Source organism: Anabrus simplex, chromosome 1 (assembly GCF_040414725.1).
Source record: "Anabrus simplex isolate iqAnaSimp1 chromosome 1, ASM4041472v1, whole genome shotgun sequence".
Classification (NCBI taxonomy): Eukaryota; Metazoa; Arthropoda; class Insecta; order Orthoptera; family Tettigoniidae; genus Anabrus; species Anabrus simplex.
Genome location: NC_090265.1, coordinates 1,798,151,147 through 1,798,178,763, shown reverse-complemented (window position 1 = coordinate 1,798,178,763; position 27,617 = coordinate 1,798,151,147). Strand labels below are relative to the sequence as shown.

The 27,617-nt window shown below is 39.9% G+C and overlaps 1 protein-coding gene across 2 annotated transcripts in view; it reads right to left on the bottom strand.

Annotated features, from left to right (window-relative positions):
- LOC136858780 (peroxidase) overlaps positions 1-27,617 on the bottom strand; it is a 316,626-nt gene that overhangs the window by 95,089 nt on the left and 193,920 nt on the right. For both annotated transcript variants that reach the window (XM_067138573.2, XM_068225696.1), the window contains exon 2: positions 19,959-20,093. In XM_067138573.2, the coding sequence (XP_066994674.2) occupies positions 19,959-20,093 (135 nt within the window). The remainder of the gene's footprint in view (positions 1-19,958; positions 20,094-27,617) is intronic.

Sequence of the window (27,617 nt, the reverse complement as noted above, 5' to 3'; positions counted from 1 at the left end):
TGAAAATGGGACTTCGCGTAACATGAATAGCATCGATACAGGTGACGAAACTTGGCTTTATTATTACGATGTCCCAACAAAATCCCAGAACAAGGTGTGGCTGTTTGAAGATGAGGGTACTCCTGTGACTGTGCGAAAGTCAAGGTCAGCGAAGAAAAGGATGATTGCAGTATTCTTCACTAAACGTGGCATCCTGACTCGGGTTGTGCTAGAAACACAAAGGACAGTTACTGCGAAGTGGTACAGTGAGACTTGTCTGCCTCAGGTCATCCAGGCTCTCAAGCAGCTCCGTCCAAGGTCACGGCTCAACACTTTGCTCTTGCATCACGACAATGCTCCAGCACATCGTGCTAATGTAACAATGGATTTTCTTGCCAGATCAGGGTTTACTGTGCTTGATCACCCTCCATACAGTCCTGATCTTGCCCCATGTGACTTCGCACTCTTCCCAGAAGTGAAGATGAAGCTGAAAGGGCGGCGTTTTGCACCCGAGGAGGAGCTTCTGGCAGCATGGGACCAAGAGTGTGAAAATGTAACCGAAGAAAAATGGCAGAGTTGGTTCAGTGACTGGTTTCGACGTATGGAGAAGTGTATTGGGTGTGGTGGAAATTATTATGAAAAAGTCTAAAGCGTTCACTCACATTGCAAAACTTTAGCAGTGCCCTTTGTACATCGTTAAATTAGTTAAGTTACAAGCCCACAATGTAAAAAGAAAACAACGCGAAATCTTTCCAATTGTACATAACTACAACTACAAATTTGCCTACCAGCAGTTGTTTCCTTAAACTGCAAGTGAGGAATCGAAACCGCATTCGTAGTGTAAATTCCTTAATACGAAACAAAAAAAAAACGAAGTGTCACCACACTGTACTATCATAACATATCGTACACCCGAACAATAAATCTCGAAGAAAACGAAAAAAAATTAAAAAATGAAAGTTCACCGAACTTGAAGGCTCGCGGCTAAGTAGTAGGGACCACACGTGGGACAACCCTTACATTTATGCCGCTACTGATGCAACGCTATTATGGGAGCATCTTCGAGCCGAAACATGGCTAATATCTGCCATACTACTGCAGACACCAACATCGTGCAAGCCTAACCTATCACTTGGCTATGTAAAAACGGCGTCCTAATCCTATCGTTGAGCTAACGCTATGGTATTTGCACATCACTGATGCTTTCGGGTGAAATCGATAATTTAAAACAATGTCTGGATATTTAAATCTAATTCTCATTAACTATGTCAATTTCCTACGATAGAGTGTCAAATCGAAATTAAATAACGTGTTCGAATATTTCAATCTATCAAAAAAGCAAAGTCACCTCCGTACAGGCCAAGAAGGCCCTTGGAGGAGTGGAAGGTAAAGGCTTCCACCATTGTTAACCTCGGCACGTGATGGGGTAGAGTGGTTAGCTCTACGCCCGGCCGCCTTTGCCCCCAGGAATTAACCTGGTACTCATTTTTGGTGTATGCTGAGTGAACCTCAGGGCCATATGCACCTCCGGAAGTGGAAATCTCTTTTCTTAAATTTTACGACTTCCTGACGGGGATTCGAACCCACGTCCTTCCGGGCGAACCGAGCACGCCTTTATCGCCTCGGCCAGGCAGCCCCTATTTCAATCTATCACTCACGGAAATTCAAGTTCGCTAAATAAAAGTAAACTCAGATCTCGTCTCATATTACGAGATACGAATGAAAACAATAATCACAACCACCACGATATTCGCGCGTGAGCCTCCAAATAACCTGCAATGTCAACACTCCAAACATGTAAACTCTTCAGTGAAGTAAACTTTCATCAACATACGCAAGGTAAACTCTCAATCTGGTAAACTCACTTTCTCACACGGAATGTTTCCAATTCGGGATTTTTTCGCCTTATAAAGATACAGACTGAAGTTCAATTTCCAACAGGTCAATACTGCCTGGACCGTGTGTAAGAATGTGTTTTGTTCGTGGGGTCGGTTATAGCAAATGCACTTCGCTGGTATCAAATGGAATCGTCAACTTGACTTGACTGACTTTAATTGCAGTCTTATGTAAAATAAGAATCATGGGAGAAAATCGCTTGTACTTACAATGCACTTACTTAGATTTGACAATCGTTACATTTCTCAATCGCTCTGTTTAACAGCCTGTCTCGGAAATATTACACATCAACACCCTGACACAAAAATTCCTCTCCATCAAACTACATGGGCTCTTCTCTCCGGCATCCTGCTTAGAACATCCCACTCATGAAATACAGGGCTTACTCTGCCTCAAACTTTCTTCCTACTTATAATCATAAATATTTCATTCTTTATTTACATCCATTTCTTCTCAAGCTTGATTAAGTTTTAAGTACACGTCATCCCATAACCAAACAACTTCGTGATAATCCCAAAATAGCTTCTCTAAATTTTCCCAGACCTCAGGAGCAAAATAACACGTCGCGACTCAAGTACGCGGTGTCACGAAAATAAATTTCCAAATGCCAAAAATTACCTCACTTCACTGGATTTTGGCATGAAACTGCAAACCTCGCTCACACAACTGCTGAATGTATTATTATTATTATTATTATTATTATTATTATTATTATTATTATTATTATTATTATTATTATTATTATTATTATTATTATTATTATTATTATTATTATTATTATTATTATTATTATTATTATTTGAATTTATCACACTTATAATTGTTATCTTTGCTTTATCATTATTACCACTTTTACCGGCGTGAACATTTATAACTGAATTTTATTGTAATACTAGCTTCGGGTTCGCTCGCGTGGATTTCGTAATTTGATCAAAGTAATCGTTCTTCGGCATTGTACTAAGACAATATCTGAAAATTCCTAAAGTATAAAAGCTCACCACAAAGTTGAGATTCATTTACCCCAGAAATTCTTTGTAAACCATGTTTGTGCTATTACCTTTTGGGGTTAAGACTACCATGCGACGTAGAAGTGTACATGTGAGAAACAGTCTTCTCTCAAGTCGAAAAAATAAATTCGTGTTTATTTATTTTTAAAGGAGATTCCAGATACGTATTCCCACAACTGTAACATCTATAGTTTTTGAGATATACATAAGAATCCCCTTGATCAGTCCTTCCCCCACCTCGGAAACAAAAATGCATGTTTCTTTAGAGGAGATTCCAAATACCAATTTTCACGTCTGTGACATCTTCAGTTTTTAAGATATAAGTATCCCCATAAAAATAATTCAACTGCTTTTCACTTCTTTTCAACCCCTGTTAACTGCTTTCTCTGAATACAAAAACGTAGGTTCCTGTATTTTTAAAGGACTTTCGAAATACCAAGTTTCTTGTCTCTAACATGTTAAGTTTTTGACATGTAATGTAGGTATACTGGTATTCATTTTAAAAATTCACCCGCTTTTCCAATTCTTTTCAGTCCCTTAACTGGATTTTCCGAAAACCAAAAAATACGTGTTTCATTACTTTTTAAGGAGATTCCAGATGTCAGTTTTCATGTCTGTACGTTTGTAACACCTTCAGTTTTTTAGATAAATATATACTCATAAGAATAATTCAATTTCTTCTTCTTCTTCACTTCTTCCCACCCCTCTCCCGCCTTAAGTGGACTTTCCGAAAACAAATATTCGTGTTCTTTATTTTGAAAGGAAGTTCAAAATACCCATTTTCACGTCTGCCACAGCTTTAGTTTTTAAGATAAAGTATTCTCATAAACATATTTCAACTCCTTATTTACTTATTTTCAACCCCACACCCCTTACGTCGATTTTCCAAAAAGAAATGCGTGTTTCTTCGTTTTTAAAAGAGATTCCAAATACCAATTTTCACGTCTTTAACATTTTTAGTTTTGAGAATTTTTACATCTGTAAACTTTTAAAGTTTTGAGATATAGATACACTCATTATAAAATTTCAACCCCATTTTCACCCCTTTAGCGACGGAATATCCAAAAATTCTCCCTTAGCGAGCACCTACATTGTACTATAAATGTACCCTCAAAATTTCATTTCATTATGTCCAGTAGTTTTGGCTCGGTGATGATGAATCAGTCAGTCAGTCAGTCAGTCAGTCAGTCAGTCAGTCAGGACATGTTCTTATATATATATATATATATATAGATTTAATTTCACATTTTAAGTAAATTAACACAGTTTCACGCCTCGCGGCTACGAAGTGACCGAGAATCGCACTCTCTGTTTTTCTTGGGACACATCCTATTGTAACGGTTCAAATCCCGTTACAAAGTGATATCTGTATTTTATTATTACATCTGTGATATTATTATTATTATTATTATTATTATTATTATTATTATTATTATTATTATTATTATTATGTCTGTATTATTATTACTTTATTGTGAGATTACTATTATTGTAATATATTTATTATCAATTTGATTCTGCAATGCTTGTCGGTTACGTGATTGTAGTTAAATGTATGCATATATACGTGTGTGTAGATTAATACTAAAGACATGTACAGTAAAGAGTTGCTGTATATCAGATGTGGATGTGACATTGCTACATTGTGCAATACTGCTGGAGTAAATGCAGAGTCATTGCTACGTCATGGCTACGTCATCGTGAGTATTTAGCACTGAGCTCACTTTCTTTGAGAAACCCAGGCCGCTCCAGGCTATTTCGCCATTGTAGGTAACACTTGTCGCGAGGTGGGAGTATATTATAGTTATTTCTGGAGGTTATGTAGGTGCGTCAACCTAACGTCTATATAAGCTGGGTGTATTTTGTAGCGTCAGTCATTATTCAATTTTAAGCAAAGGCCTAAGTCGGTCAGTCAACGAGAGTCAACGAATATGAACGAGATGGAGAAGACTCAATGAGCCATTAGTCGTTGGTCATTGAGAGAGTGAGGCCAAAGTTGGTCGGTCTCTTAGTTGAAGATACGGACGGGAAGACTTGCAATGATTTCATACAGTGCAGACTTACACAATCAATCAATACTGATCTGCATTTAGGGCAGTCGCCCAGGTGGCAGATTCCCTAACTGTTGCTTTCCTAGCCTTTTCCGAAATGATTTCAAAGAAATTGGAAATCTATTGAACATCTCCCTTGGTAAGTTATTCCAATCCCTAACTCCCCTTCCTATAAATGAATATTTGCCCCAGTTTGTCCTCTTGAATTCCAACTTTATCTTCATATTGTGATCTTTCCTACTTTTATAGACGCCATTCAAACCTATTCGTCTACTAATGTCAATCCACGCCATCTCTCCGCTGACAGCTCGGAACATACCACTTAGTCGAGCAGCTCTTCTTCTTTCTCTCAATTCTTCCCAACCCAAACACTGCAACATTTTAGTAACGCTACTCCTTTGTCGGAAATCACCCAGAACAAATCGAGCTGCTTTTCTTTGGATTTTTTCCAGTTCTTGAATCAGGTAATCCTGGTGAGGGTCCCATACACTGGAACCATACTTTAGTTGGGGTCTTACCAGAGACTTATATGCACTCTCCTTTACATCCTTACTACAACCCCTAAACACCCTCATAACCATGTGCAGAGATCGGTACCCTTTATTTACAATCCCATTTATGTGATTACCCCAGTGAAGATCTTTCCTTATATTAACACCTAGATACTTACAATGATCCCCAAAAGGAACTTTCACCCCATCAATGCAGTAATTAAAACTGAGAGGACTTTTCCTATTTGTGAAACTCACAACCTGACTTTTAGCCCCGTTTATCAACATACCATTGCCTGCTGTCCATCTCACAATATTTTCGAGGTCACGTTGCAGTTGCTCACAATCTTGTAACTTATTTATCACTCTATAGAGAATAACATCATCCGCAAAAAGCCTTATCTCCGATTCCACTCCTTTACTCATATCATTTATATATATAAGAAAACATAAAGGTCCGATAACACTGCCCTGAGGAAAAAGCCTTATCTCCGATTCCACTCCTTTACTCATATCATTTATATATATAAGAAAACATAAAGGTCCGATAACACTGCCCTGAGGAACTCCCCTCTCAACTATTACAGGGTCAGACAAAGCTTCACCTACTCTGACTCTCTGAGATCTATTTTCTAGAAATATAGCAACCCATTCAGTCACTCTTTTGTCTAGTCCAATTGCACTCATTTTTGCCAGTAGTCTCCCATGATCCACCCTATCAAATGCTTTAGACATGTCAATCGCGATACAGTCCATTTGACCTCCAGAATCCAAGATATCTGCTATATCTTGCTGGAATCCTACAAGTTGAGCTTCAGTGGAATAACCTTTCCTAAAACCGAATTGCCTTCTATCGAACCAGTTATTATTTTCACAAACATGTCTAATATAATCAGAAAGAATGCCTTCCCAAAGCTTACATACAATGCATGTCAAACTTACTGGCCTGTAATTTTCAGCTTTATGTCTATCACCCTTTCCTTTATACACAGGGGCTACTATAGCAACTCTCCATTCATCTGGTATAGCTCCTTCGGCCAAACAATAATCAAATAAGTACTTCAGATATGGTACTATATCCCAACCCATTGTCTTTAGTATATCCCCAGAAATCTGATCAATTCCAGCCGCTTTTCTAGTTTTCAACTTTTGTATCTTATTGTAAATGTCATTGTTATCATATGTAAATTTTATTACTTTTTTGGCCATAGTCTCTTCCTCTATCTCGACATTATCCTTGTAACCAACAATCTTTACATACTGCTGACTGAATACTTCTGCCTTTTGAAGATCCTCACATACACACTCCCCTTGTTCATTAATTATTCCTGGAATGTCCTTCTTGGAACCTGTTTCTGCCTTAAAATACCTATACATACCCTTCCATTTTTCACTCAAATTTGTATGACTGCCAATAATGCTTTCCATCATGTTATCCTTAGCTGCCTTCTTTGCTAGATTCAATTTTCTAGTAAGTTCCTTCAATTTCTCCTTACTTCCACAGCCATTTCTAAATCTATTTCTTTCCAGTCTGCACCTCCTTCTTAGTCTCTTTATTTCTCTGTTATAATAAGGTGGGTCTTTACCATTCCTTACCACCCTTAAAGGTACAAACCTATTTTCGCATTCCTCAACAATTTCTTTAAACCCATCCCAGAGTCTGTTTACATTTTTATTTACCGTTTTCCACCGATCATAGTTACTTTTTAGAAACTGCCTCATACCTGCTTTATCAGCCATATGGTACTGCCTAACAATCCTACTTTTAAGACCTTACTTTCTATCACATTTATTTTTAACTACCACAAAAACAGCTTCATGATCACTAATACCATCTATTACTTCAGTTTCCCTATAGAGCTCATCTGGTTTTATCAGCACCACATCCAAAATATTTTTCCCTCTGGTTGGTTCCATCACTTTCTGAATCAGAAATCATATAATATGGAGAAGAAGCAGTCACATGGATACATCACCAAATTAGGCGTGACACATCTACAGTAAACACCAGATCTAAGGAATACGTCGTAATTACACTCAAAGTGTTGAAGGTACAGTCAAGTGAAACAGTGAGGGATATATTTCGTATAAATTGTTAAATGTCCGGTCAAGAAGAATTCAAATTCATGCCTAGTTTCTTTCAGTTGCAATGTCATAATTTCATATTCTCATCTGTTTTGATCGCAGCAGTTCTCACTATTTTATTGAAATAAAAAGAATATGTTTTCTTCTATCAAACGAATTCGTAGTATTATTTCAATGACAGTAAAATATCTTAACCTCAAAATTAATGGGGAAACCGAACGCCAATCTCCTTTTCCCAGAACATACATGGTATGTTGTCAAAAGTAAGCTTATTACCCCACACCCTAGAGATAGTCAAGAGTCTCATTCTATTATTGCTGCACTGAGTGGCAGCTGGCGCCCTTCAAATAACGTATGTGTTAGTAAGCAGGTAACAAGTAAGTGTGAGTACAAGGTTCGACGATTGTGTATTTTATGTAAGGAATATTAATTTTCACATTTTCCATTTTAAATGCAGATATTTCATAGTTTTCAATTTAAATTCATATTTATATATTTGTAAAGCTAGGCTGTTAGTCAGGAAAACTACACTATGGGCATGACACAAAATCATCACCGCAACAAACTTATTTCTACACACGAGGCATATACAACGCATAGACAACTGGCAAGGAGTAGTAGCTTTCTACGAGTTTCACCAGTTGGCTGGTCGAGAACGGAACGGTGTGGTCTATTTTGTGTTACGTGCATAATAAAGTCTGTTTTTACGTTAGTTCAGGCTCAACAGAATTAATGAATTTAAGAGGACAATCATTTGCATTTCTAACTACAAATACATAAGATAGACCTGCACTTGTGCTGATTGATGTGGCTCAACCTTCCATACACAGTGCCTCATAACGACAGGTGGCATTCTTCACTTAAATACTAACGTATCAGTTATACTGACTGTACTTGTCTTGATGCAACACAAATGATGCAAATTCTCCTTGCCAGTTGTTTACTAAATGTGAGTGACCGCGGGACATTGAAGAAACCCACCGTTCTGCCTGGAAGATTCTCAAAGAACTATCTTGGACTTCACTCTCTCCCTCGCAGAAGTTCAAACAGCCACTACGATATTCCCACCTAATGTCGTAAATAACATGTTTTAATATTAAAGTTGTCTCTATTCCTCCTCAACACTGTATAAAATGTCCATCTCTCAAGTCAACTGGCTTTTAGTAGGTTCACTCCTTGGTGTAGACTGTCGCAGGTTCACTGTATTGAAGTGATGAATAGGAGTGTGTTCTTTAGTGGAAGAGGGAGTATTTATACGAAATATAGTGATGCGGGACAACGCGTCTCCTTGTTATGCAATCTCCCATCTTCTACACCGCTAGACCGATTCCACCTATTTTCCCGATCACAATGATGTTGTTCGTTGATTTCTCCCAGTTCATTCATGGGCGTAATTAATGACTTCCGTGGGTGGCTTTTCCGCGTCTTCTGGATGCATGACGCTGCCTCACTCTAGCGATTGACAGGAGAACTATTCTCTGGGCGTAATTAATTGTATTTCTCCCTGCAAGGTGAGCTTTATCAAACGATTCCAGAAATTAGTATTAATTAATTGCTCTCTAATGACATTGCCGAAATCTTTCTCAGTAGGGGCTATTACCAAAAATGTATTATCAGTTTTCGAAGTCTTCCGAAATGTTACGTTCTTTCTCGATGCTTTGGTCACCTTCCGCCGTGATTAATAAGCAAGGAATATCAGGCTGGCTATTTACCAAAATGGATGCACGCTTCTCCGTCTCGCACTTGGCCCTATATATCCGCACGTCGGTTCTTCTGCAAAGTAGAATATTATGGGCTCAGTGATCTTTATCTACTTCCTTAAAGTACTGGGAAGGAGCTCAGAGCTGAAAGCAGGTTTCTGTGCTGAGCTATTTCAACCATAACCCACCGCCGATCTGCCACACGGTTACATGAACAATCTTGACTGCCCTTTTGAAATGGATATGTTCTAGAACTGGGTGTCAAGTTAGCTCGGGTAGAAAACCGACAGTGTGGTAACCAAGCAACCAGTGTTCACCATCTGTCTGCCTTCTGTACAAGTGGCGCCGTGTTTCCTCCGGCTTTGACTGGCGTTTCGTCTGGGTCACAGCAAAGGCCTTTGTGCTCGCTAACGTGACCGAAGGCAGCAGAACGTTTCTTGCTAATGAGCGACCATTTTGTTGGACGTAGATCCTGACATGGGAATGTTGTGTGCTGGAAATACATGATGATGATGCATATTTCTTTCGAATAATCGGAACTATGAGTTATCTATACCCCTGCATGTAGTAAGAGGTTACTAGGAGGTAAACAACCAAAGAATCTGTTCTCACTGTCTCGTCTCCTGAACCCAAAAACATCCAAGATTCCAAGCTTTTGTGCGTAGCGCATTAATTTACATAGATCTTTGCATTACTTCAAAGCAAACGCCGTACCTTCAGAATCCTTCAGCTATTTGTCGTGTCGATGTCTTTTTAATTTTGATATTCGGGTTAACTTAGGTTATCGCCCTTACCCTTACCGCATCAAGGTTTGTGTGCGAGTTCTCTCCCACAAGGCAGGCGTTACTCACGAGAGCAGGGTGGCCTCTTCCGTCAGCTCCGCCGCACCAATCACATTCACAGTCGGCTGTCGACTTGGCCGTCACTTATCAGGATACTTGCAGGGCCTTCACAGCTACTGTACCTGTTCCAGGGCAACAGGCACTCCCCTACTTGATGCTGTTGCCCGTCTCCTATGAGCGGAGATTATTCTTTTAATAATAATAATAATAATAATAATAATAATAATAATAATAATAATAATAATAATAATAATAATAATAATAATAATAATAATAATGTTATTGGATTTACCTCCCACTAATTTTACTGTTTTGGGAGACGCGGAGGTGTCAGAATTTACTCCGGCAGGAGTTCCTTTACTTGTGAGAATATCTATCAACACGAGGCTGGCGTATTTGAACACCTTCAAATACTACCGGACTGAGCCAGGGCCGAACCTATCAACCTGGGTTGGGAAGGTCAGCGCTCTACCGCCTGGGCTATTCCGGCCGGCAATTATAGTTTAAGAGGCCGGTAATTTAATTCGTCGAAGAGTCAACTCCTCGGTTTTTGCCTCTGATTAGTACTAAGAGGCTGCAGTCGCTTAAGTGCGGCTATCCAGTATTCGGGAGATAGTAGGTTCGAACCCCACTGTCGGCAGCCCTAAAATGGTTTTCCGTGGTTTCCCATTTTCACACCAGGCAAATGCTGGGACTGTACCTTAATTAAGGCTACGGCCGCTACCTTCCCACTCCTAGCCCTTCCCTGTCCCATCGTCGCCATAAGACCTATCTGTGTCGGTGTGACGTAAAGTCCGCTTTCCAGTGCCACACAAGTTAGAATAGCATAGCGTTATTACATCATAATCTGTATAACGAGTGTGTTCGTCTAAACTGAATATTTTGGTGAAATTTTCGTGCAGTTATTGGTTTCAGGTCAGATAATGACCATCTGCATATTTTTTAGCTTCGCTGTGCGTTTGTCTGAGTTCTGATAACTAGAAAACGACAGAATATATTTCTACCAAACTTCATATTTAGACCTATCCTTGGGTGACTTTTAGGGCCAATATTATTTTTAAATCCCTGAAGGAACTGTGGCTGTACAGGAAGATCGAAACAGTTATTTTAAACTCCCACAAAATATACATGGAAATCAATTTCTTAAACTTTTCCTCGTCTGCATCATTTCGATAGGAGGATTGATAAGGGAGAAGCAGGGAGAACCTCGACAACTTCAGACCTTGAACTCTGCAATCGTCGTCATTCTATCTCTGCTTTGTTCATCTTCGTCGTACTTCACGTTATTGCCGCGTTTTTTCTACACAAATATCAGTTTTCGTATTTAACGTCTGAATACAGGCATGAGGGAAACATGTAATCCATTACAAATTGGCGTGTAAAGAACGGGTACAAACTCTAGTACTAAATAATAGTCAATACGATTCAATAAAGGCCAATACTTAAAATAGTTATTAGAACAGGATATTTCACTTCGGATTTAATACTCTCATTAATATGATTTACAACGTTGAAACTAATTAGTTATATTTGAGAAGCAGAGTGTTTCAACCATACGTGAACATAGTTTATGTCTTATTAAAAATACTGAAGTTTTCATTAATATTATTATTAAGTCTCATGACTCTATTAACTGGGAAGCTGTTGCGAATTTCAATCTTAGGCTTTGAAACAAAAAGATGATGTTTTGTATAGAAAGAGATTTACAGTATTTGGTCATCAGTCCGAGTCGTTGGCTGAATGATCAGCGTACTGCCCTTCGGTTCAGAGGGTCCCGGGTTCGATTCCTGGCTGGGTCCGGGATTTAAATCGCTTCTGATTAATTCTTCTGCCTCGGGGACTGGGTGTATGTGTCCGTCCCAGCACAATCCTCTTCATATTCACACAACACCCTACACTCCCAACGACCACAAAAACACGCAATAGTGATTACACTCCTCCACATAGGGTTGGCGTCAAGAAGGGCATGCGGCCGTAAAAGCAGGGCCAAATCCACATGACCGACGCAATTCGCACCCGCGACACCACAGATGTGGGAAAAGAAGAAGATGATACAGTATTTGGTCCTCAATTTTATAATTAATTATTATATACAGTAGAGGAAATTCAAATCTTTCCAGTTTCCTCTATGGCGCAAGCTATTCACACCATGTTGCTTGAGTGTACTTGAATAACTTACGAATCAAGGATAACTGCCTGTATTTTTGTAAAGGATCCATTTTAGAAACTTGTTTTGAACACTCTCGATAAGGGTGATGTTCTTTGCACTACAAATAGCGGGGTGGTACTCAATTCTTGACTTTACAAATGAGTTAAATACAGTTAAGAGCGCCGACCTACCGTCACCAGTGTAACGTTCAGCATGAATGTAATGCGACAAGTCGAATGATACTAGCAGCGACATCTCGCTATAGGAAACATTCAAGTTAGGGAATGTGTTCAGTTGGTACCCACAGTGAACTGTTCCATTATAACAGCCGTGTAGCACCACCCAAGCAGAGCTATGACGAGGCTTTCTTCACTCAGCCACAACTGCAGTCACTACGTCTAACTGATTTTTTTTTTTTCATGACATCCAGATGAAATGAAATGGCGTATGGCTTTTAGTGCCGGGAGTGTCCGGGGACAAGTAGGCGTAGGCGACCTACGAGTAGTTATCAGGATGAAATGATGATGAAGACGACAATTACACCCAGCCCCCGTGCCAGCGAAATTAACCAACTAAGGTTAAAATTCCCGACCCTGCCGGAAATCGAACCCGGGACCCCTGTGACCAAAGGCCAGCACGCTAACCATTTAGCCATGGAGCCGGACATGATATCCAGATGTAGGCCTACTAGTCGAGCTCTGAATGCTGGGATGAGTGGATCAGACGGTCGAGGCGTTGGCCTTCTGACCCCAAGTTGGCAGGTTCGAACCTGGTTCAGTCAGGTGGTATTTGAAGGTGCGTCAGCCTCGTGTCCATCCATAGATTTACTGGCACGTAAAATAAATCTTGCAGGATAAAATTCCAGCATCTAAGGGTCTCCGAAAATCTTTAAAAGTAATTAGTAGGACGTAAACACAGTATTATTATTATTATTATTATTATTATTATTATTATTATTATTATTATTATTATTATTATTATTATTATTATTCGTGTTCTGAATGTCATAAGTCAGCACCGCCCACACCCCAACAGCTTGCATGCTGCTACAACCATGGATGAGAGTGAGACTTCAGTGGAAGCAACATTCTGTTCTGGTGTGAGCCAAACAAATACTGCATCCATCAAGAAATAGCTGCACGTGGAGAGAAACGAATCTCCTTGCCCTTATGTGTTATTTCTTTCCCCTTGAAGGTTATGATCTTGAAGCAGAACGGATGATGTGTTACTAGTGAGAGTATTCCCTGGCTCATAAAGTGGTCGTTAACAAGTAGAGAACGCTTGGCTGAGTGTCAAGGTCCCACAAGGCCAGGGACTCACCGTGATCGTAAAAGTGTAGCACTCTAGAACTCACAGAGTTGTTCTGCACCCGTTAACTTCCGTCTGCTACAAGAACATCTCTATGCAAGTAGGCCGACCTACTTCCTGAGATCTGTGACCCAAAACCGCAGGAGTAAGGCAGTGATGCTATGGGACAGAGGGAAGAAAACTCTCCTAGACTATATGAGAGTAGAAGTGTGAGCAATGTTAACGTTCCCATATAATAATAATAATAATAATAATAATAATAATAATAATAATAATAATAATAATAATAATAATAATAACTAGAGGACTCCGCCTGTCGCAGTCGTATTGTTTTCCTGCCCTGTTTAATGAATAAAAAGCGCGTTGTGATATGTCGTCTGTTTGGTAAAAATGTATCCATATATTCGCCTTTTTATCCCGTAGTTCTTGATGTAAAACTGAGTACTGTGTTACAGAAGGCAGAGGTGTTTCTAATCGCAGTTCTTGCCTTGTGAGCTCATACGCTCGTCTCGAAGGAGCGTTTTTGCCAGGTGCAGGTGGTCTTCACTCTTTGTAGTGTAGCTGGGTTAACCTTCCATAGGCATTCCCAGATAATGTCATGATGGGGTCTGTTTGAGCGTAGACTTTTATCTTTTAACAGCATGCACTTATTCGGAACGCTCTGCCATCTGTTGAATACATTTGGAAGCTGCGAAAGGTTAGAGAATCAAAGAGTATCTAGCAGGGAATAGCATTGTTTTGTGATCAGAGAAAGTGTCACAGGCAGTAATCAAGCAAAACTGTATGGAATTACATCACTAAAGATCAGAGTATTAATGGAAGTGTTAGTCGCTTAGAAACCTGCAAGTACAGGATGTGGTAAACCTTCCCCGGCAATTCTTGGAGTGATCATTTCATGATTTGCTTTTGTGATTACTCGAAGATGGCTGAAGTTAGAGACTGACGGCCGGTGATAACAGACATGAAGCAAATCGGTCGTGGAGCGGACGGATGAGGTTCATAGCAGCCTGCACGGCTATTTCTATCTCTTACGTGCACACATCGACCAATTAACTCCGCATTTGCGAATACGGACAATGAGTAGGGTCGATAAATATCAAGACTTGATCTCGGGAGAAGAGAGTGATCAGTAGCAACAATGCCAGAGTCAGCTTGGGGACTCATGGTCACCATCTCAAGCCTCTGAGGGACATCCCTTTCAGAAACTTCTTATGACAGCCAGATGCCGTGGATATATTCTACTGTCTCCCAGAAACACTGAAGCACTACACGTCGAGCAGAGACTTTCATCGTGAAATGTACGGGTCTTTTGTTACATACACAGATACATTATCATTATAGACTGTTATGCCTTTCAGCGTTCAGTCTGCAAGCCTCTGAGAATTTACTAAACGTCGCCACAATCCTCGATTTGCAACTAGTGTTGTGGCCTCATTTAGTTCTATACCTCTTATCTGTAAATCGTTAGAAACCGAGTCTAACCATCGTCGTCTTCGTCTCCCTCTACTTCTCTTACCCTCCATAGCAGAGTCCATTCTTTTCCTAGGTAACCTATCCTCCTCCATTCGCCTCACATGACCCCACCACCGAAGCCGGTTAATGCGTACAGCTTCATCCATCGAGTTCATTGCTAAATTCCTTTATCATCTCATTCCTGCCATTGTTCCCACCTATTTGTACCAGCAATCATTCTTGCTACTTTCACGTCTCTTACTTCAACCTTATGAATAAGATATCCTAAGCCCACCCAGCTTTCGCTCCCGTAAAGCAAAGTTGCTCTGGAAACAGACCGATGTAAAGATAGTTTCGTCTGGGAGCTGACTTCCTTCTTACAGAATACTGTTGATCGCAGCTGCGAGCTCACTGCATTAGCTTTAGGACAACCTGATTCAATCCCACTCACTATATTACCATCCTGGGAGAACACACAACCTAAATACTTGAAATTATCGACCTGTTCTAGCTTTGTATCACCAATCCGACATTCAATTCTGTTGAATTTCTTACCTACTGACATCAATTTAGTCTTCGAGAGGTTAATTTTCATACCATACTCATTGCACCTATTTTCAAGGTCCAAGATATTAGACTGCAGGCTTTCGGCACAGTCTGCCATTAAGACCAAGTCGTCAGCATAGGCCAGACTGCTTACTACATTTCCACATAACTGAATCCCTCCTTGCCATTTTATACCATTCAGCAGATGATCCATGTAAACTACGAACAGCAAAGGTGAAAGATTACAGCCTTGTCTAACTCCTGTAAGTACCCTGAACCAAGAACTCATTCTACCATCAATTCTTACTGAAGCCCAATTGTCAACATAAATGCCTTTCATTGATTTTAATAATCTACCTTTAATTCCATAATCCCCCAGTATGGCGAACATCTTTTCCCTCGGTACCCTGTCATATGCTTTCTCTACATCTACGAAACATAAACACAACTGCCTATTCCTCTCGTAGCATTTTTCAATCACCTGGCGAATACTGAAAATATGATCCTGACAGCCTCTCTGTGGTCTGAAACCACACTGGTTTTCATCCAACTTCCTCTCAACGACTGATCGCACCCTCCCTTCCAAGATGCCAGTGAATACTTTGCCTGGTATACTAATCAATGAGATACCTCGATAGTTGTTGCAATCCTTCCCGTTCCCTTGCTTGTAGATAGGTGCAATCACTGCTTTTGTCCAATCTGAAAGTACCTTACCAACACTCCACGCTAATTTTACTACTCTATGAAGCCATTTCATCCCTGCCTTCCAACTATACTTCGCCATTTCAGGTCTAATTTCATCTATTCCTGCTGCCTTATGACAATGGAGTTTATTTACCATACTTTCCACTTCCTCAAGCATAATTTCACCAACAACATTTTCCTCCTCCCCATGAGCTTGGCTGTTCACAACACCACCAGGAAGACTTCCTTTTACATTGAGAAGATGTTCAAAATATTCCCTCCACCTCTCCAGTGATTCCCTGGGATCTATTATGAGTTCACCTGAATTACTCAAAACACTGTTCATCTCCTTTTTCCCTCCCTTCCTAACATTCTTTATTACTGTTCAGAAAGGTTTCCCTGCTGCTTGACCTAGCCTTTCCAGGTTATTACCAAAATCTTCCCATGACTTCTTTTTTGATTCAACAACTATTTGTTTCGCTCTGTTTCTTTCATCTACGTACCAATCCCTGTCTTCCTCGGCCCTTGTTTGGAGCCATTTCTGATAAGCCTTCTTTTTACGTTTACAGGCTGCTCTCACTTCATCATTCCACCATGATGTTCGCCTTTTCCCATCTTTACACACAGTTGTTCCTACGCATTCCCTTGCTGTTTCTACTACAGCATCCCTGTATGCCACCCATTCACTTTCTATATCTTGAACCTGATTACTGTCTACTGTTCGAAACTTCTCACTAAATCATATCCATGTACTTCTGTCTAATTTCCTCGTCCTGGAGATTTTCTACCCTTATTCGTTTGCAGACAGATTTCACTTTCTCTACCCTAGGCCTAGAGACACTTAGTTCACTACAGATCAGATAGTGGCCTGTATCATCGAAAAATCCCCGAAAAACTCGTACATTCCTAACAGATTTCCTGAATTCAAAGTCTGTTAAGATATAGTCTATTATGGATCTGGTACCCCTAGCCTCCCATGTGTAGCAGCGAATAGCCTTATGCTTGAAGAATGTATTCGTAACAGCTAAACCCATACTAGCACAGAAGTCCAGCAAACGCTTCCCATTCCCATTAGCTTCCATATCTTCCCCACATTTACCAATCACCCTTTCGTATCCTTCAGTTCTATTCCCAACTCTCGCATTGAAATCGCCCGTTAGCACTATTCTGTCCTTGCTGTTGACCCTGACCACGATGTCACTCAATGCTTCATAAAACTTGTCAACTTCATCCTCATCTGCACCCTCACATGGTGAATTCACGGACACAATTCTAATCCTAATTCCTCCCACTGACAAATCTACCCACATCATTCGCTCATCTACATGCCTAACAGAAACTATGTTGCGTTCAATGGTGTTCCTGATAAAGAGCCCTACCCCAGACTCTACCCTTCCCTTTCTAACACCCGTTAAGTACACTTTATAATCTCCTATCTCTTCCTCCTTATCTCCCCTTAAACGAACATCACTTACTCCTACCACATCGAGATGCATCCTCTTTGCTGACTCAGCCAGTTCTACTTTGTTTCTTCCATAAGCCCCATTAATATTGATAGCTAACCATCGAATTCCATTTCCCTCGCCTGTGAAATGGGAGTGGGACTCCGTTACTCCCACAGGTCTGAGGCTTGCTTCAAATGTTCTGAGCTCGGTAAATTAATGAAGCAGGATGCTGCCCTACTTGCACATAGTCCAAGTGAGGATCTCTCCTCTAACGGGTTATGGACCACCGGTGAATTGTATAGTCCTAGCCGCCTGAGCACAAGGAGGGCCATGACTCAGAATATGTCCGAGATGCCCACTCCCATTCCATAGCAACTGGTATCCCGACTCTCAGGACCACTTACTAGGCCACATGGTTCACGAACTAGGACGTGACTACAGTAAGCCACAAACATGAACTATGGTCTTTTGTTAATAGAACAATATTATTATTATTATTATTATTATTATTATTATTATTATTATTATTATTATTATTATTATTATTATTATTTCTTCGTATCGGCCTACTAGGGATCAGGTTATTCTTCTCTGGGCTTTGATCTTTGCCCAGTGCTCCTCATTCCTTGCCGATCTTTCCTTTCCCCCTTCCACGTTTTCCTGTCTTCAAATTTGACCTTTCTTGAAAACCCTGGTGGTCTTTTAGTTTCCTCAGGAGTGGGTTGCGTTCTTGTATATCTCCATAAGTGATCTCCATTTCCTACAGGTCCCTTTTCATCCCCTTGAACCAAGTTGGCTGGGTGGAGATCTGGTTCGATATTCGTGCGGGTTTCATTCTCCTTCTCCGCACGACATCAGACATCTTCGAGCTCATGGTTATGCCGATGTCTATACTCATCTTTGTCTTTAATTGGGCCAATTATTTTCCTTCATACTTTTCTTTCTTTCTTTCTTTCTTTCTTTCTTTCTTTCTTTCTTTAATTTCCAGTTTTCTTTTATCACGCCTCTCTTGTTCATGGCATACGTACAAAGCCTATAGTCTTATAACAGTGAAATAATGTCTGAGTTTTACGTTCAATGATATTGAATTTTTGTTGCGAACGTATTTGGTCAATTGATAAGTCATTTCCATTTTGTTCATACGCTACGCGAGGCTACTTTTTCAGAGATGTTTAGTTCTATTCACTCGCCAAGATATTTAAGCTAATCTGTCCGTTTGATTGCTCCCTGGTTTACTTTTAGCTCTCCTGCTGCTGGCTAAATGTTTAGTAATGAATTGCATTTTCTCTAAAGAGATCTGGAGGCCGCTTTATCTTGAGGTGCTTAATTTTATTTGTAGCCATGTCTAAAGAATCAGAGAAAACTGCATCTTCAAAAGGTAGGGAATTAATTGAAAGATTCATCTTCTTGTAACCCAACCTCACACTATTATTATTTGTTAGTTAGTTAGTTAGTTAGTTAGTTAGTTAGTTAGTTAGTTAGTTAGTTAGTTATTTAGTTAGTTAGTTAGTTAGTTAGTTAGTTAGTTAGTTTGTTTGTTTGTTTGTTTGTTTGTTTGTTTGTTTGTTTGTTTGTTTGTTTGTTTGCCTAGCTCTTACATATCAACGGCCCTGAACGATTACGTGTTACTGAACGAAGAATCTGCACAAGATTTTCGGAGCCTGCGAAGCAGACGGGTAAGTATCAAAACAAATCAAAATCTCTTTATTTGCAAAAGAGGTGTCTACCTCGGTGGCAAATGGTACACTAAAATACATTATTGTGAAGCACTAAATTTTAGATTAACAAAAGAAAATTTTCCTAGAATACAGTATTATAGAATTTACGCTAACAATTTTTCTTATTAAACACACAGCTCATCCTTAATAAATTAATATTGTTTACAAAATTCTACTTATAATATCTCCTGTACTACTTGCAAATATAGCCAACTCATATACAGTACGTGGAATTACTTCAAATAATACTACACAACTGGTATTAGATTTAAATTTACATTGCATTTATTTACTTATTTTTTACCCGTTCTGGAACTTAAGTAGCATAACGACCTGCTGCGTCTTAACCATAGCCCCTTTTGCCACCACTTTTCAGAGTTCCTGAAGGGCCTTCACAGCTACCGTAGCGGTCCCAGGGCCCTCGAAGTCCCCACTGTACTTCACCCCTACAGGCAGACCCCTGCTTTGGCTGTCCAAACTTCTTAGACGAGGGCATGGAATTAATTTATTCACACACATTTTTTATTTACAAGTAATGTTAATGTGTACAGCAGCTCTCAGTGGCACAGTCAGTCAATTATCCTAACTCCAGACAGAGTACTTACTCGACACCGTTGTAAACGACCCCGTGCGCTAGTCCTGGGCCGAGTCTAACAGCACACTCTCGTTCTAGGGGCGGCTGACTATCAGTCATCAGTAACTGAAGGAAGAACACCAGAACGGCACTCAGGGGGCGCAAACTGAAACAGAACATGTGGCGGCAATATTATTTTGCGAAACAAACGACTGTGTTAGAGAGAAACAGCCGATAGCACAGGTCACATCAACTCGAGTGGCGAGAAGTGTAAGAAAGCGAAAAAGATCACAGCTGTGCAGATGAGGGACGAGGCTTGTCAAACGTGTGCGGTGGAGGTTGATCAGGCTCTACACTGCTCATGCTAACGTAAATGTATCTTCAATAAAGATCTCAAGGTGTAAAACATAAGAAAAATATTCCGTCTTGATGTTGGAAATTCACATAGGTACTCTTCTTATTTTCCTTTTCATTGTTTCTTTGTTTATTTTTTAAGTTTAGTTTAATTTAGTTTTAGTTAACGTTTACCGTCCACGGTTGCCACCTCTACAGCTCTTGCTCGTGCATGCATCTGGAGAAAGGAAGAGGGGTGGGGAATCAAAACTCCCTCTACTCAGTTTACCTCCCAAGGCTGAGTGGACCTCATACCAGCCCTCGTACCACTTTCCAAATATCATGGTAAAGCCGGGAATCGAACCCGGTCCGCCGGAGGTGGCAGCTAATCACAATAAGCATTACACCAGAGAGGCGGTCCATGTTCTTTAAGTCATCTATACATTTCCTTCTCATTTCTTCCAGCGAAGTCCTGATCCCCGCAAACCGCATGACAGTAGGCTATTACGGTCACTAATACAACATTGGCCGGACTGAGTAGTCCAGGTGCTCGTCTTCTGACCTTAACTTGGCAGGTTCGATCCTAGCTCAGTCCGCTGGTATTTGAAGGGTGCTCGCACACATACGTCAGCCGCTTGTCGGTAGATTTACTGACACGAAATAACTTGTAGGGGACAAAATCACGGCATCTCGGCGTCTCGGAAAACTGTCACAGTAGTGAGTAGGACTTACAAACAATATTATTATTATTATTATTATTATTGTTATTAGTAAAAGTAATAGTATTAACAGTAGTAGTGGTAAAGAAGATTAGCTTGAAATTGAATCTTGGACAGACGTTCGAAATCCACGAAATGGTTACCTTCGTATCGAAAGTGCAACTAGAAATAATTACTCCGTGATCGTCGCCAAACTTCAAGAAAACGAAGGCAAAAGAAGAAGAAGACTGCGTACGATGACTTCTCGAAGAGGCTGTCCAAAGAATCGTGAGCTCAAAGCTCCCTCCGTACTGTTAATGTTCGTTCAATTACAGTGTAGATAAGTGCTAACTGTGGTGGCCCAGGGAAAGACCAAGAAGCATTAAGAGATAAAAACTGATTGAGCAGACCTTCAGCAGGAGTTTCCGGGAGGATGCACGGCCTTGTGATACGGCCAGCGAGTTTGATTTGCATGTTCTGTGATCTTATCAGAACAACGCCCCAGTTCCTCTTCCCCAACTCTTAAGTCCGGATAGTAACCATCTACGAGGCCTCTCTCAGACCAATCTCTTGATGAGTAGGAATCCAAACGCTAGAGTCGTATGATGCTTATCGTTATTTATTATCTCAATCGACCTCACGTTCAATTCCGAATCCGATTGGAACTGTGGAGTGTTCAGTCACTACTGATCTGCATTTAGGGCAGTCGCCCAGGTGGCAGATACTCTATCTGTTGTTTTCCTAGCCTTTTCTAAAATGATTTCAAAGAAATTGTAAATTTACTGAACATCTCCCTTGGAAGTTATTCTAATCCTTAACTCCCCTCCCTACAAAGCAATTTGTCCTCTTGAATTCAAACTCCATCTTCATAATGTGATCTTTCCTACTTTTACAGACACAACTCAAACTTATTCGTCCACTGATGTCTTCCCACGCCATCTCTCCACTGACAGCTCGGAACATACCACTTAGTAGAGGAGCTCGTCTCCTTTCTCCCAATTTCTCTTAATTATTACAGGGACAGATAAAGCTTCGCCTACTCTAAGTCTCTGATTCTATTTTCTAGAAACATAGCCACCCATTCACTCACTCTTTTGTCAAGTCTAATTGCACTCATTTTTGCCAGTAGTCTCCCATGATCCACCCTATCAAATGCCTCAGACAGGTCAATCGCAATACAGTCCAATTGACCTCCTGAATCTTAGATATCTGCTATATCTTGCTGGAATCCTACAAGTTGAGCTTCAGTGCCTTCTGTCAAACCGGTTATAAATTTCTTAAGCAGGTCTAATATAATCAAAAAGGATTATTTCCCAAATCTTACATGCAATGCATGCCACACTGACGGGCCTGTAATTTTCAGCTTTATGTCTGTCACCCTTTCCTTTATACATAGGGGTTACTATAGCAACTCTCCATTCATCTGGTATAGCTCCTTCGTGCAAACAATAATCAAATATGTACTTCCGATATTATACTATATCCCAACCCTTTGTCTCTAGTATATCCCCAGAAATCTTATCAATTCCAGCCCCCTTTTCTAGTTTTCAACTTTTGTATCTTACTGTAAATGTCAATGCTGTCATAGGTAAATTTTAATACTTCTTTAGTATTAGTCACCTCCTCTACCTGGACCTTATCCTTGTAACCAACAATCTTTAAATACTGCTGACTGATACTTCTGCCTTTTGAAGATCTTCAGATACACAGCCTCCTTGTCCATTAATCATTCCTGGAATGTCCTTGGAACCTGTTTCTGCCTTAAAGTACCTATACATACTCTTCCGTTTTTCACTAAAATTTGTATGACCGCCCACTATGCTTGTCATCATGTTATCCTTAGCTGATTTATTTGCTGGATTCAATTTTCTAGTAAGTTCCATTAATTTATCCTTACCTCCACAGCCATTTCTAACTCTATTTCTTTCCAACCTGCACCTCCTTCTTAGTCTCTTTACTTCCCTGTTATAATATAGTGGATCTTTACCATTCCTTACCACCCTTAAAGGTACAAACCTATTTTCGCATTCCTCAACAATTGCTTTAAACCCATCCCAGAGTCTGTTTACATTTTTATTTACCGTTTTCCACCGATCATAGTTACTTTTAAGAAACTCCATCATGCCTGTTTTATCAGCCATATGGTACTGCCTAATAGTCCTACTTTTAAGACCTTCCTTTCTTTCACGTTTTTTTAACTACGACGAAAAACAGCATCGTGATCACTAATACCATCTATTACTTCGGTTTTCTAAAGAGCTCATGGGATATTACAGCGCCACGTCCAGTATATTCTTCCCTCTAGTTGGTTCATCACCTTCTGAATCAGCTGTCCATCCCATATTAAATTTTCCATTTGTTGGTCATGCTTCCTGTCATTTGTGTTACGTTCTCAATTGACACTTGGTATAATTAAGATCACCTGCTACTATCCCATTCCATTCCATATCGTTTCGAACATAGCTGATTATTTTATCACTAGCTGATGTACCCGTGCTTCGCTACGGGATTCTCAGAAAGACTGACTTGGTTGTTTTCCTAACTGAATTCAACATAGGTCATTACCAAAAAGGTCAGTAGGAATGTAGCGATTGAAAGCAATGTTATCATATAAAATACTCGATGAAATGAAAAACCGCACACTTTCTCAATTTCAACGAACAGTACTACGGTGCCGATCTAAGAGTCCAAAGTTCCAGAGCTGGAATAACCAGGTCACAGACTGCCGTGAACACTCCTCTGTCATTATTCCGTTAAATATGCACACTACTCACTCCAATCAGTGGCTCAGAGTAGGGATTGTATAGCTCGAATACTATGATGAACCACTGTATTACGTACCAGATATATCAGAAAATGTATGAACCAGAGGAATGGCATGCTAAAGAAGAAAGTTATCTTACTCCCCAGCTACTTCCCGCCAATATACAGGCAGGCTGTTACAGTTGGTACGAACAGGCGAGCTGGCCGTGTGGTTACGGGCGCGCAGCTGTGAGTTTGCATCCGGAAGATAGTGGATTCGAACCCCACTGCCGGCAACCCTGAAGGTCGTATTCGGGAGATGGTTGGTTCAAGCCCCACTGTCGGCAGCCCTGAAGATGGTTTTCCGTGGTTTCCCATTTTCACACCAGCAAATGCCGGGACTGTACCTTAATTAAAGCCACGGCCGCTTCCTTCCACTTCCTAGACCTTTCCTATCCCATCGTCGCCATAAGACATATCAGTGTCGGTGCGACTTTAAGCAAAAAAAGAAAAGATGGCATTCCGTGGTTTCGCATTTTCACACCAGTCACACCAGGCTGTACCTTAAAGCCAAGGCCGCTTCCTTCACACCACTATTCATTTTCTATCCCATCGACGCCATAAGACCTACCTGTGTCGGTGCGACGTCAAGCAAATTAAAAAAAACCGCGGTACGCTGCAGTAATCCTATCTATCGGGGATGAGAGGAAAGAGAAGACAAAAAGCACATCACAACAAACAATGGTCAATGTAGTGTTATTGTTGATAAAGTTTATGAGCTTTCTATATTGCAGGCCTTCACATTAGTTTTCTTTCCACTCTGTGACATTAGGGTGTATTACAAAGTAATTTATATCGTAGACTGTAGTTCCTTATTCTCAGACTTTACATACAGATTTTCACTAAATTCTGTTTACCCATTTTCTCGTGACTCGGCGCTGATATGGACTTAGTAACAAAAATCCAAATTCATGAATATCTCCGATTATATGCTGTACGGTAACAATGTATAAAACAAAAGTGATCGGCAATTTAATAACTACTACTAAATTACGACATAACTTAAGTTATGTTAGTTATGTAGTATTTATCGATACGACCACTAATAACATAAATAACTTATTTGAGAATTACATTTCAGACCTTCCCCTAAACCACCATTTCACTCAGCGTGAATAAAATAACTTGCAGCCAAGATTGCAGTAGTTCAACAACCGACATTACATACCGATTTTTTAAAATTATCTTCAGCCGTTTTATTATGATGCGTGTACATACATACATGCATACAGACAGACAGACAGAAATTACGGAAAAGTAAAAAATGCATTTCGTTGTTATCGTTGACATGACCGATACAGAAATACCATTATTTTCAAATTCTAAGTAATGTACAGACAAAACTCTTATTATATATATATAGATTTATCGATACGACCACTAATAACATAAATAACTTATTTGAGAATTACATTTCAGACCTTCCCCTAAACTACCATTTCACTCAGCGTGAATAAAATAATTTATAGCCGAGCTTGTAGCGGTTCATCACCCGACATTACATGCTGATTTTCCTTAAATTCTCTTCAGCCGTTTTCTATTGATGCGTGTACAATCATACAGACAGACAGACAGACAGACAGACAGACAGACAGACAGACAGACAGACAGACAGACAGACAGACAGACAGACAGACAGACAGACAGACAGACAGACAGACAGACATTACGGAAAAGTAAAAAATGCATTTTCTTGTTACTGAGGACATGACCGATACAGAAATACCATTATTTTCAAATTCTGAGCAATGTACAGACAAAACTCTTATTTTTTATATATATAGATTACATTTCAGGCCTTCCTCTAAACTACCATTTCACTTACTGTGAATAGCATTATTGACAGCCTAGATTATAGCGACCTATTACCCGACTTTGCATACCAATTTTCGTGAAGATACGACCACTAACAAATTTAAATATTAGACAATTAAATTTTAGGCCTTCCCCTAAACTACCATTTTTCTCCACTTGTATAGCCTATATTGTAGAGACTTATTTCCCATCTTTGTCTAGCGATTTTCGTTAGGACACGACCACTAACATAAATATTTGAGAATTAAATTTCAGGCCTTCCCCTAAACAACCATTTCACTCAGCGTGATTAAAATAATTTATAGCCTAGATTGTAGCGGCTCATCACCCGAATTTACATTCCAATTTTCATTAAATTCTCTTCAGCCGTTTTCTCGTGATGCGTGTACAGACAGACAGACAGACAGACAGACAGACAGACAGACAGACAGACAGACAGACAGACAGACAGACAGACAGACAGACAGACAGACAGACAGACAGACAGACAGACAGACAGACAGACAGACAGACAGACAGACAGACAGAAATTACGGAAAAGTAAAAAATGCATTTGCTTGTTACAGAGGACATGACCGATACAGAAATACCATTCTTTTCAAATTCTGAGCAATGTACAGACAAAACTCTTATATATATAGATTTAATTCTGAATCAGCGTCTGCGCTACTCTTACACGGTCTGTACATTCTTAAGACATCAAGTTTCCTATTATCTTTAGAGATGAGCCTTACACCTAGAATTTAATGTTTCTCATCTTTAACGTTTTCATAGCTTGCAAATTCTTCTTTCACCAGAATGAATACTCCCCCTCCCACCATTCCTATCCTATCTCAACGATACACTCTCCAGTTCCGTGAGAATATTTCTGCATCCATTATATCATTTCTCAGCCATGATTCAACTTCCATTACAATATCTTGTAAGTATATATATCTATTAAATTACTTAATTCTATTCCTTTTTTTACAGTACTTCTACAGTTCAACACTAACATTTTTATGTCATCCCTCCTTGACTTCCAGATCTCTGTACCCTTGTCACCACTCCCTAGACAACCCCGTTTCTCAGAATGTAGAATTAAGAATCAGAATTAAGTAGACCACAAATGTGTTGATGAAAACGAATACCCATTGTCATGGATTGTGATGGCCTAAAAATGACAAAAGGTGGCTTTAAAAGACTTGAAATGTAACACAATGATCCAAAATAAGATTAAGGAAAATATATTTTCATCGAAATAGTTAATAATAATAATAATTTCGCGCGGCAATTTCCAGCCGAGTGCAGCCCTTGTAAGGCAGACTCTCCGATGAGGGTGGGCGGCATCAACTCAATCACTACTGATCTGCATTTAGGGCAGTCGCCCAGGTGGCAGATGCCCTATCTGTTGTTGTCCTAGCCTTTTCTTAAATGATCGCAAAGAAATTGGAAAATTATTGAACATTTCCCTTGGTAAGTTATTCCAATCCCTAACTCCCCTTCCTATAAACGAATATTTGCCCCAATTTGTCCTCTTGAATTCCAACTTGATCTCCAAATTGTGATCTTTCCTCCTTTTAAAGACAGCACTCAACATTATTCGTCTACTGATGTCCTCCCACGCCATCTCTCCACTGACAGCTCGGAACATACCACTTAATCGAGCAGCTCGTCTCCTTTCTCCTAAGTCTTCCCAGTACAAAGTGTGCAACATTTTTGTAACGCTACTCTTTTGTCGGAAATCACCCAGAACAAATCGAGCTGCTTTTCTTTGGATTTTTTCCAGTTCTTGAATCAAGTAATCCTGGTGAGGGTCCCATACACTGGAACCATACTCAAGTTGAGGTCTTACCAGAAACTTATACGCCCTCTCCTTTACATCCTTACTACAACCCCTAAATACCCTCATAATCATGTGCAGAGAACTGTACCCTTTATTAACAACCATATTTATGTAATTACCTGAATGAAGGTCTTTTCTTAAATTAACACCTAGGTACTTACAATGATCCCCAAAAGGAACTTTCACCCCATCAACGCAGTAATTAAAACTGAGAGGA